Source organism: Gastrolobium bilobum, unplaced genomic scaffold, assembly GCF_033153095.1.
Source record: "Gastrolobium bilobum isolate Gb01-03AN ecotype WA unplaced genomic scaffold, APGP_CSIRO_Gbil_v1 utg7242, whole genome shotgun sequence".
NCBI classification, from domain to species: Eukaryota; Viridiplantae; Streptophyta; class Magnoliopsida; order Fabales; family Fabaceae; genus Gastrolobium; species Gastrolobium bilobum.
In genome coordinates, this window is record NW_026898428.1 from 135,450 (window position 1) to 148,084 (window position 12,635).

A 12,635-nucleotide genomic window follows, 5' to 3' on the forward strand; every position below is an offset into this window, starting at 1 on the left:
TTCCTAGCGGGGGAAGATGATGCACCCGAGCTGACTGACTTTGATTGGGCTTTTTTAGAATTTATTCCATAGGTTAGGATTTTTCAATAATTGTTAATTTTTTTTTGTTATTTTTAGATTATGTTTGAGTGTGCGTTGATTGCGCATGATAATAGTTATTTACTTTTTTGTTATTTTATTTTGCCTATTTAAGGCTTGGAAAACCCTATTATTATTTAGTTATTTTTGGTTAAATAAAATTAAGAAAAAAGAAAAGTGTTTTCTCTCAATTCTTGTTTCGTTCTTTCTTCTTCAGCCCCGCCTACACTTTCTTCCACAATTTCATAGTTTTGGGGATTCTTGAATCGACTCATCATACGATATGCTTGTCATCACTCATCATACGATTGCGTGATGTCAAATTCATCTCTTCGTCCACGCTTGGGGAGGAGAGAGAAAGGGTGGGAGGTGTTAGGAGAGTGAAAGGTATAAAAGAGTTTATTTTATCCCACAAATTTTTATCGTTGGATGAGAAAAAAAAAAAAAAAAACAACGTGAGAGTTCGTTTCAAGGTTTCAGTTTTGACAGAAAAAGCAATATCATCAAAGTGCAAGTTCGAGTTCTAACTTTAAAACTCACAGCACTAAAATGTCATTATACATATATAAACTTTTTTCTCCTTCAAATTTAAAGGGAACGGTGGCCACCCTAGCCTCCTATTTCCGCATCCGGGCGTAATAACATGAAAATAATACATTAGAATTGGGCTCTATCCCTTCTATTTTTCTATCTTTTCCCAACAATTAGAGCCACGCTCTAACACAGCCAAACTGTTGGCGAGCCTCAACTCCGGTGGGGTCCTTTGGGTACCACAAAAAATGGTTGAAGTAATGTCAGCCCTTGGATCCACCAGCACTCTCTCTCATTAAATAATATTGGAAACGTCAGCGTGGCACGTCATCTAGCATAGGCATTGTTCAAGGTTTGATTGGTTGATGTTGAGGTCATCGTTTGGAGTTGGAATTATTGAGCGGACCTAACTTATAGTTGGGACTTGTGTGTACGCTGCTTATCTTGCTTGATTCTGCATCCAAACAGCTTCTTCTAGTGACCTTAGTTAAAAAATGTAGTGTGCGCGAAAATTTGAAACGAAATTATCATGAAATTTATACACTTGATTTTCTTCCTATAGTAGAGAGAAAAGGAAAAACTCTATAGTCAGTGCTTCCCGAGGAAAAACGTAGATTATGAACATAATCCAAAAATACTGTAACCAAGTATTGTCTAGATAATTTATCATTGAAGACTTGTAACTAAATCATAGACTTGATACAGATTTAAGAGATACAAAGAACCTAAACACGGATCAAGAACATAAACCAAATAATGTAACAACTTATTTTCTAGACTAGATAACTCATGAATAAAAACTTTTAACTAAATCAAAGACTTTCTCGGACATGGAAGGGTCACCGACAAAAATCCCATGTCGACCTCCACCATAAAATTGTCCCACCACATGCATACCCTTGTCCTCGAGCAGTTTCACCAACTCCTTACCACGGTCCAATAGTGGGTCCCCATCACAGCCAAACACGGCAAATCTCCATCCAAGCAACTTGATTTGATCCAAAACCTTAGCCCCTGCCGTCACCGTTGGATTGGAATACTCGTAATCCCGGTCAACGCCAATGGGCAATGACAGATTCCACATCAGATCAGTAATAGGCAGAGGTATAGTCGAATCGTCGGCATGCCTCAACTCTGATGGGGTTCTCTTGGTCCCACCAAAAAAGGGTTGAATTAATACGAGCCCTTGTATCTTCAGCGGTTTGATCTTATCAACTTCCGCTGCTGCACGTAGACCCGCGTTGTAGGCAATATTACCCCCAGCACTCTCCCCCATGAGATAACAACGGGAGTAATCAGCGTGACGTGTCAACCACAAATCTTTGGATCTTTTGATCCAGTGAAGGGCTTCTACGGAGTCTTCATAGGCCGCCGGCAGACGGTGCTCCGGGGCGAGACGGTAGTCGACTGAAACGACGACGGATTGGGTTTGGTTGGCCAAGTTGACGCAGAAATTGTGGAAGTAAGTAGAGGCGGCGCTGTAGAAGAGGAAGCCGCCACCATGGTAAAAGACAATGAGGGGTAATTTGAAGTGGGGAGGATTATCCAGTGCTTTGTGGGGTAGGTAGATTCGAGCCCAGGTGTGGTTTGATTGGTTGATGGTGAGGTCTTTAGAGAGAACGGGTGTGGAGAGTGTAGGATCGGGTGAGGGAGGGCTTTGTGGGGGTATTTCTAAGCGTGTGAGTGTGCCGTCTGGGTTGAGGATGATGTGGAGTGCCTTGTAGGGATCCATAGACGAGTTAACAACAAATAGAAGAAGATACAAGGAGAATGCACTAAACACTACGTGTAGGGACATTGCAAAGAGAAGAACTGTTATAGCTTGGAAACCAAAAGTTACAAATATAGGATGGCTGAAAGCTCACATATAAAGAGGGTCCAGTTTTTTTATAACAACATCATGATATTTCATCCCACTAATAAATATAGGGTTTTATTAATCTCTTTTTGGTATCTTATGTTGTAGAAAGAAACTGGGTGGATCTCACAATTACAAGAAAAAAAAAAAAGTAAGGTGCGAAAATCGAAGTGAGAGAAAATGAGATAAATTACCTCATGTAAAAGGAGAGTAATATTTCCCATAAATATATTATTAGTTAAGGAACGGAAACCTGGGACACTCTGATGCTTCGTGCAGGAAGTAAGGCATGGTTACTTTGGATTTGGAATATTGTCTCGACACAGCAAATAACAGCTGGCTAGTGGTTACTGGACAAAATCTCGGTTTCGTGTGATTCAAAATGAGTGGATCTAATCATTCACTAAAGTTCTCATTTTAAAATTTTACATGTGAAATTTTTATGTTTATTATTAATAATAATTAGATTATGTAAAATTTTAATATGAAAAAAATTCATCCTAACCTGAAATTATAAGAAAAGGAGTGTCTTCTTTTAAAACTCAGGTTGGTAATGTATAAAGTGTGAACATTTGAAAAGAAATTATCTTAGACACTATTGACTTGACTTTCTCGTGATTTGAGTCATATGAGTAGATTACATCGAGTCATGTGATTTTGAGTCCCAAAGAAGTTTAGTTGCATAAATGGTTCGAGGGTAGAATTGAATTGCATCCGCAAAATTAGGTGATCTGAACCTATTAATAGCCGAAACTGAAAATTAATGAAACAGACCATAACTAATTCAGTTAGCAGATAGAAAACAGTTAGACTTATTTTTTATTGGAATTGAATCCTCTCAAGTGTAAAAATAATCATGTGATCATATTATTTGATCATAATCGTTTATTGAAAAAGAAATATGAGAAAATTGTTAATAAACTCGGATCGACCCAGCTTAGTCGATCCGGAAACCAGTGAATCAGTCATATAACCGATTCAAATGAAGTAGCGGATCAGGTATGTATTGGACCCGATACGACTCCGCTGGTTTTGGTGAAAACCGATGACCTGATCGGTTCATAATCGACATATTTGAGTGATCTGTTACTTATTGACTTACATAGATTATGTACCTAATATACTAATATTATCTTAGTTATGCACTATGCAGAGAATTTTGATTTGATTTATAGTTAGGGATATCGTTTACTGAATCTGAAACACCAGTATCACAAGCATTATATGTTTGTTTGATTCTTTATTGGATCATAATGTGTAATTTATTATTTTTTATATTAAAATATTTACAATTTATATTATTTTTTTCTGCTATTTGAGTATGTTTATAATTTTTTTAATATAAATTAAAAATTTACATATAATCAATATGCTATGCAATTGAACCAGTAACCTGGTATCTTGATCGAATTAATGATTGGTTAATAACATTGTATGAGAGGATCCAAATTCATTTAAGGTACATGTTTGTTAGTTGATAGCATAATTGTATATATAAGTAATCACTTTTTTTTTGGTCAAAAAATAAGTAATAACTTTGTGAGTGGATACTCTCGTAAATTTTAATATAAAAGGATCTATTTCCTATAACTTTAGAATACAAAAGCATAAATATATGAAACATTTTGAGTAAAAAATTTTTTGAGTCCCTCACAAAAAATATTATCCCTATTTTCGTTCCTTACAAAAAAAGAGAGTTAACTTTCTGTCCTTCTACAATTCAAGTTCTTTGAAAATGTGGTTCTCAAAAATTCAGTGAAGATCCAATTCAGTTCCTAAAAAAGGACTAATATGGATAAAAAAATTTAGAGACGAAAGTGAGGGCTTTTTGACCCTTTTGCCCCTCATTAATTAATTAATAACCAATTTGCCCCTCCCCCAGAACTATCCACCATCCTGCCCCCTTTAGTCGATTAAGGTGAAGTTTTAGTCGACTACATTGCACAAACTCAGGAATTATGAACCCCGCGTTTTAATCGACTACTTATTTAGCTTGATCAATTAAATGTCTTGAAGGTTTAATCGACTACACCCATTATTTAGTCGACTACTTTTCGCGGATAACTCTATATGCAGCCATTTCTCGATCTCATTTCATAAATTTTCGTATTGTAACCCACTCTACCTCTTGTTTGTCATCTGTGATCCTTCCAAGTCCCCTTACTTGTCATCCCACCATCTCTAAAGACTTGATATTGTTAAATCATTGTCATTCCATCCACACTCTCATTTCTTGGCCCCAAAATCCCCAAAATCCGAACCCTACTACCAAATTCGTGTGAAATATGACCTCAAGTCCAAACATGTATGTTACAATGATTTACTATGATGGAAAGCATTATGAAGGCCCCAATAGTGTTCAATTTGAAGGAAAAACGAAAATGTTGAAAATCAAACGAGGCACTACTTACAATGAGCTGAAGGGGAGAATTCACCAAAAATTGGGGCTACAAGGCAGCCAATGCGTTCAGCGGATGATCGCCAGGGTAGAGTCTACAGTTGGTAAGGATGCTTTATTCTACATTGGTAACGATATATGTGACGATGAAGATGTGGAATGTGTCATAGATGCAATTGTTGACCGAAAATTTCAAAATTTTATTGAGATATAGGTTGAAATAGATCGTGGTCAATCTTCATCTGCACCCACGCATGAAAGAAGTCAGAGTCAAGAAGACAGAGTAGTCGGTTTATCTGCACTTGCATCGGTCTTAAGTCAGATAACACTGAGGGAAATAGACGAGAATAAGCACGATGAAGATATGGACAATGGTGACGACGGTGAACCTGAGAGTGTTATTCCGCTGGGTGACACCTCAGATACGGACGTTGAGGGAAATTTTGACGCTGACACAAACTTAGGAAATCTGAGTTCCCAGGTTATGCCACCACTTCGTGTTGACCCTGTTAGCAGTGGTAAGATAGTGAATTAAAGTTTTTAAAAGAATAATTCATATTTGTGTTATCATTCGTACTGACAGAAAACTCCTGTAATTTGGACGTAGGTTGTGAGATTGAGCCGTTTTGGAACGAAAACCCATATTATTCCTTCATTAATTGGGCTCACCCTAAAGATAAGACAGAGATATTGTATGGCGACGATGACTTCCACGGTGGCTGGCAATTAGAGGATCCATTATATTTGTATCAGGAGTTTCGTAGTAAATCAGAAATGCAACATGCAGTCAAATTATATTGTATGAAGGCTCACCGTACTGTTGTCGTGGCAAATAGTGACGAGCATAGATTTGTGATGAAGTGTCGGCAACATATTGATGGTTGTCCCTGGTACGTGCGGGCTATGTTGCCCAAGAATGGAAATACTTGGGTTGTTAGTAAGTGGGGTAAAGACCACACCTGCCTAAACCAAGGTCTTACCCGGGACCATATACAGCTGGATTCTGATGTTATCTGTGCAGCAATTATGAGTATGTAATACGCGATGGTTGGTTACATAAGTTATGTTTATCATATTTAATCTGATGTTTAGGGTTGACAATGTTGACTTTGATTTCTTTTATTATTTTCCTTTCTAGGTATGTTAAAAGAAAATCCATCTCTCAAACCAGTTCTTATTCAAGAAAGGGTTTAGCATTTGTATGGATACAACATAACTTACAGGAAGGCTTGGAAGGCTAAAATGAAGGCCATTGTCAAGTTATTTGGTGACTGGGATAAATCATATGCATTCTTGCCTGGTTGGCTGACATACATGGCACAAGTTAATGTGGGTTCTGTGTTCAAGATTGATATGGACCAATGCTTTGATGAACGTCGAGTCTACACCGATAAGGTTGTATTTCACAGGGTATTTTGGACATTTCACCAGTGCATTGAGGCATTTAAATATTGTAAACCCATAATTCAAATTGATGGCACGCACCTGTACGGTAAATACAAAGGTACCCTTTTGATTGCTACCTCACAGGATGGAGATGGATACATTCTGCCTATTGCATTTGCCATTGTTCCGCTGGGTGAGAGATTGGAAGATTGGTCATGGTTTCTTAGCCTAATGCGTTTTCATGTTACACATAGGCATGATATTTGTCTAATATCTGATCGTCACCCCAGCATCATCAGGGCTGTGAGGGATCGTGCCGGTTAGCAGCCTCCATTTGCGTATCACGTGTTTTGTCTTCGTCACATCGGAAGCAACTTTAACACTAAGTTTAGGGATGTGGAACTGAAGAAAACCTTGATGAAACTAGGTATCCAATTTCCTTAATGTGTACAAGTTGTATTAAATGCAAATTTATATATAACTCATTCAATTGTGTATTTTTTGGTAGGGTACCTGAGTTCGAAGATTCATTTTGATATCAGATTTCAGGAATTTGTCGACAGTAACCCAGAAGTATCCTCTTGCACTGCTTGATGCTCTCCGGCAAGTATACCGATCGCACAAGTAATATGGAAAGTAAGTAGAGTATCGTCTCCACAGGGATTGTAAACCAAGTACTACAATAACCAATCCCCTTAAGTTGGAAAACTCGGTTTGTTGTTTGGAAAAATTGTGAATTGATTTTGAGTAACAATAAGAAATAAAAGTAAAGACTTGTTTTTGAATTTTTATTTAAGAGAAATAAAACAATAACAATGAGAATTGATTTGAAAAATATGAGAAAAGCATTGTAGCTAGAGCGCACTCACCTTATGATCCTCACTTCTTACTTTGGATTGATTCACAATACTTATTCATATAATTACTCGGATAAATTATTATCTAAGAATATTTATTAGTCAACCCTCAATTCCTTGCAAGGTTAACCCTTTAATCCCCAATTAGAACCTCAATTCCTTGCAATGTTCCTTATGGTATTAAGCAATGGACGCAATAATTTAAGTATCCGCTATTAAATACACATCTATTCCTAGCATGCATACCAATTGTTATCCTACCCCCTTTCAAGATCAAAACCCCAATATTCCTATCTAGGGTTCTAACCCTCAAACTATTCTCAACTATCAGATTGATCAGTTCTAATAAAGAAAATAGAAAATACGCACAGGGTAGAGACAAAGATAATTATATAAATGAGTAAAACTAAATCAATCCATCGTAACAAGGGTTCACATAGGGCTCGTGACCCTAACTACAATAAAAATAACTAGCCAAGCATAATCATGGCTAAAAATCCAATATTCAATGGTAGCATAAAATTAAAGTTAAATAGATGAAGAAGAAGAACTGTGGAAGAATCCTCCTGAGCTCTGCCGTCGGCCTCCTTCTGAATGGAATGAGATATCTCCAGGGTTCTGTTAAGAGGATATATTTATAAGCTTCTTTTATTCTTCCAAAAATACCCTTCCGAAAACACGGTACTTCTTTCCCGTAAACCGGTGCCAGTTGGCGCCGTTGCGGCTCACGTTTGCGCGGAGTTACTGTCAAATTGTGAAAAACTGGAACCAATTGTACGTGAACTAGCGCAAGTTGGCGCCATCCTTCTTCTTTCTTGGTGCCACTTGGCGCCATTCCTCCTACTTTTTGGGCGCACAATGGCGCCATGAGGCCTTCACTTTGGGCGCCCTTTGGCGCCATGATGCCTTCACTTTAGCGCCACTTAGCATGAGCTTGGCGCTAAGTGGCGCCATTTCTCTGGACTTTGGCTTATGCAACATGGAACTTTGTTTGCTTTCTTTTAATTTGGCGCCGGTTGGCGCCATGCTTCTGGAACTTGTATTTTTCTGAACTCAAGTGTAATTGCGTCAACAGACTTTTTATAATTTTCACTTCTTTTTCTTGTAAAAACACAACCAATAAGTGAGAAATATTATTGAAAAGAAAGAATCAATATAATTAGCAAATATATATTTAAGTTGTTCTTTTATGACTCAATCTTTATCAATTTTAACACAGAAGAATCAATATAAAAACACTTGCTCTTTTAATAATGATAAAAATTAAAATTAAATCAGCTCTGATAATTAAACTAAAATTTGATAAATAAAAAATTAGCAATCAATCAAGATCAAAATATATCATAAATCTTATTCCTCAAAACAGTCAACTTCCTTAAATACGTGGATCATGCTTAATGAAGCATAAATTAATTGAGATCAAATTTCTCCAATCAACTTATTAAATACTTGATCATGTTTCTTGGTCAACTCTAAGTATATCAATTTTATTAATTTATTTATCAAGTGGTTGATGATTAATTGGTTCAAATTTAGCCATAATTAGACTGGCTTTTCTTTCGTTATTAGTTGTTAGAGATTTCCCTTTCTCAAAGACAAAATTATACATCATATAATTTTTAAATTATAATGTGTGCCTGCTTCCATTAAAAAAAAAATAACAATGGTTTACCAAAAATAAAATAAAATAATAACAATGAATTAAGAGAGTATTATAGCCATAGAATGCAATGAACGTGAAATCACTCTAACTGTAGGGGTGTTAACGAGCCGAGTCGAGCTTTGGTCTTAAAAGGTTAAGCCTGTGTTTAAACGTGTCAGCCTGACCAAGCCTGTTACCTGTTATGAATATAATTATCGGCCTATGTCCTGATTTATTTACAAAAAATAAAAAGCCTTGTTTAACATGTTGGTCTGTTTAAAAAATATAAGACAATAAAAATTTATCCAAACATAATCTACAGTCAACCGCATTAGTAATTTCATAAATTTAATGTATATCTAAATAACATAATATAGAACAAAATAATTTGTTTAACCAATAAAATAGGGTAAAATGGATTGAGGAGAGTGAGAGCTACTAAAAATTAATATATTAGGAATAAAAATTGGAGCATGAGTCCTTTTTATTAAACGAGTTTTAATACAAGTCCAAGCCTGTTTCCAACAACTAATTTTAGACATGTAAGCCCAGATCTTCACGAGCCGAGCCAAAGGCCCATGATTTGCTTAGCACCCCTGAATTTAAGGAATAAAAATGGACATGGCTAATTACATGTACCAACGCAATTAGCCCAAAATTTGCCCTGCGCTGGGAATAAAATGGGTCAAATACGTGCCTCAGATGCTTATGGAATTGTTTTAGTGGAAATGGGCCTTATACACTAATCTTCAACAATTAGGATCGGTTGTCCTTGTTAAAATATCAAACTCTCTCCCTTTATACTAAAGTAGAAACTAGAAACTCGGAGAGTCTTTTCATTTTCTCTTTGTTTTCCTTTCAAATGTGTAATTTTAATAAAAATATTATATATGAATTGTAACCTTGACCATTGGTAGATAGACATCTCTTTAGGAATGAGTCATACGGCCGTATAGACAGCTACAAAAATTAAATAGTAAAGGTGATCAAGACAAGCAAGATACATGCCTAATTGACAAACTTCACAAGTATAATAAATATCCATCTCATTTTCATAAACTGGAAGATGCATTATATATAAACTTCGAATACACACAAAAAAAATTATCTTATTTTAAGCCTATCATTATCACTTGGTGTTTTCAACTTGGATTGCATTGTTCCAATCTCTTCATAGTTTTCATCATTTTCTTGGTCTCCATTCTTGTAAACAATCTCCTTTTTTCTCTTCCCCACACCACCCATGAGCCACTCCGCCACCTCTTCCATGCTAGGCCTCTTCTCTGGGCTACTTTCTGTGCACCTTATAGCTATCATGATCACAGATTTCAATTGCTCCAAATCAAATCTCCCCTTCAACTTTGGATCTGCAATATGATTGAAGATACCCTTTTGGACATAAGGTGTGACCCACTGAACAATATCCCTTTTTACACCGCCAGAGAGTTTCTCAATTGGTTTCTTGGCACTGATAATCTCCAAAAGCAAAATCCCAAAGCTATAAACATCACAACTCTCAGAAACCTTCCCCCACATGGCATATTCTGGTGCCAAATATCCAAGGGTGCCTTTGACCCTTGTTGTAAGATGGCTTACACCTTCTGGTATCAGCTTTGCAAAACCAAAATCAGCAACCTTGGCTTGAAATTCAGAATCTAAAAGAACATTGCTTGCCTTTATGTCTCTATGAATGATATGAGGATTTGCCTCATGGTGCAAATACCTTAGCCAAACAGAAATACATCATAGATGACAAAGTTTAATAAGTTGAACAACGTAGTAACCTTAAATTATATATGAATGGAAAATTTCAAATAGAAGAAATTGAATATAGATCAGCAAAATTATGTTTAAATTTCTAGCGGGCAAGCAGCTAATAACTTTCTATAGAAGATTTTGAAGTTTTAATAGTTCAACAGATCATGATAAATTGATATCTTGTGTGTTGTTTTCATTGAGGAATTTTCAACCATAACATAAACTAGAGAGCATTGAAGGATAGGTGTGAATGTGCACTTACGCTAAACCTTCAGCTGCTCCAATTACTATGCTCATTCTTTTAGGCCAATCTAGCAAACAATCCGAAGCAAGTTGACCATGCAAATGGGTGAGCAAGCTGTGATTAGGCATGTAATCATAGACAATTAACCTTTCTTCTCCTCCTGCGTAGAATCCTCTCAATCCCAACAAATTCTTATGTCTCACCCTTCCAAGTACTTCCACTTCTACAGCAAACTCCATCTCTGCCTTTGCAGTCATAGTCTTCAAACGCTTCACCGCGATCTGCAAGTTCCATTATTAGCCATGCAAGTTTTTTGTGCATAAAAAAAAAATGTCCCATAACATAAAAGTCTATGATAAACTAAATACTCAAAAAACTATGAGGAAAAAAAGAAGAATATAATTGCCTCGACGCCTTTACTTGTTCGACCCCAATAAACACTTCCAAATCCACCCTCTCCAATCTTGTTATCTTGATGAAAACTGTTTGTTGCTCGAAGCAACTCCTTCAAGGTGTATATTTCCCATGGATAGTCCCTACTTTTGTTGTTGTTGACATTCCTACGAAAAAGAAAAGAAAAGAAAAGAAACAATAACAAAAATCAAGAGCTAGAATGGATTAATAACAATTACAATAACAAATCTGTGGACATAAAATGGATGAGTTTGATGAAAGCATACTTACTGTATTTCGTGTTGCTTTTCTTCTTCTTCAGAGAGAAAACAACAGAAACATTTCAACTGCATTTCTTTGTGGAAGGATCTCTAGGATGGTATTCAGAATCTAAATTCCCTATTGGAAAATAGATGAATAAGTAAGAAGTTTTGGAGGGGAGTGTTGAAGTTGGAACGAGAAGAAGAAGAAAGAAGAAGAGAGATTTGCAAGAAAGAAGCAAAAGTATATCGGCAAACGCAAAGAAACAAGAAGAACTAAGAGGGGCTTATAGTGAGGACAAAGGGCTGCCTTGGAAGTCAAGGACTCCAGAGGTTAAGGTGAAAATGCAAGCCAATTCAGTGAGTATTATATTATATGCCTCAAATGGTGGTATATGCTAGTGTTTGCAAGCTTTTGTCAAGCCACATCTTCCATTGGAAATGTCACACATTTATATTTATATCCCTTTTGGAGTAAACATTCTTAAGCATCTTATTTAATTACTCCTATGTAAGCTGTATAGGCAATTTAATAGACAAACTAGTTTTTAATTTTTTAAAATTTTAATCAATGGATAGTGACGCAATCATGGCCAATTCTTCTCTTATTCTGATAGAACAGTATAAAATTTGCCCATATGGAGGTATGTATAATACTAAGCTAAACATATATATATATAGATGACTAATGAAGCCTGTAAAACGCTTCTAACAAGTTGACAAATTGTCTTAATCAAAGACAACTAGCTGTAGCCCGTTCATAATAATAATAATAATAATAATAATATTATGGAATTAAAAAGGAACAATCATGAGTAATTACGCTTTTGGGACAAGTCAATGAGAATCGGGGTCCAACAAAAGGCTTTGATCAAAATTAGTTTTTAAAATATCATTGTTGTCGTCATGTCACTTTATTTTTGTTGAATATAATTGTGTTAATTTACACGATCATTAAATTAATAAGCATTGCGTCACATAAAATTATGCAATCATTTTTTGTGAAACTATTTAATTTAACACAAAAAATACTATAATTAATTTAATTTGTATTGATAAATACTTAAATATTTTAAAAAATTGAATTAAAAACAATTTTTCCTATAAATAATCTATTTGTTTAAAAAGCTACTATTTATATTAATATTCATGTCAATAATAAAAATTATTAATTATCACTTTTGAGGTTCACTCTTTTACTTTTTTTCTATTTATAAAACTCTCTTTTAC

At 35.6% G+C, this 12,635-nt stretch overlaps 2 protein-coding genes across 2 annotated transcripts; both read right to left on the reverse strand.

Annotated features, from left to right (window-relative positions):
- Positions 1 to 1,343: 1,343 nt before the first annotated feature.
- Positions 1,344 to 2,520, reverse strand: LOC133316268 (carboxylesterase 1-like). Its single transcript, XM_061517998.1, has one exon. It carries the CDS (start codon positions 2,405 to 2,407, stop codon positions 1,397 to 1,399), a length of 1,011 nt encoding a protein of 336 aa, XP_061373982.1. The 5' UTR covers positions 2,408 to 2,520; the 3' UTR covers positions 1,344 to 1,396.
- A 7,334-nt stretch (positions 2,521 to 9,854) lies between these two features.
- LOC133316256 (PTI1-like tyrosine-protein kinase At3g15890) lies at positions 9,855 to 11,544 on the reverse strand. The gene is made up of 4 exons (XM_061517986.1): positions 11,437 to 11,544; positions 11,159 to 11,312; positions 10,771 to 11,033; positions 9,855 to 10,473 (listed from the first exon to the last, which is right to left on the reverse strand). The coding sequence occupies exons 1-4, from the start codon at positions 11,496 to 11,498 to the stop codon at positions 9,855 to 9,857; spliced, it is 1,098 nt and encodes a 365-aa protein (XP_061373970.1). The 5' UTR covers positions 11,499 to 11,544.
- Positions 11,545 to 12,635: the final 1,091 nt, after the last annotated feature.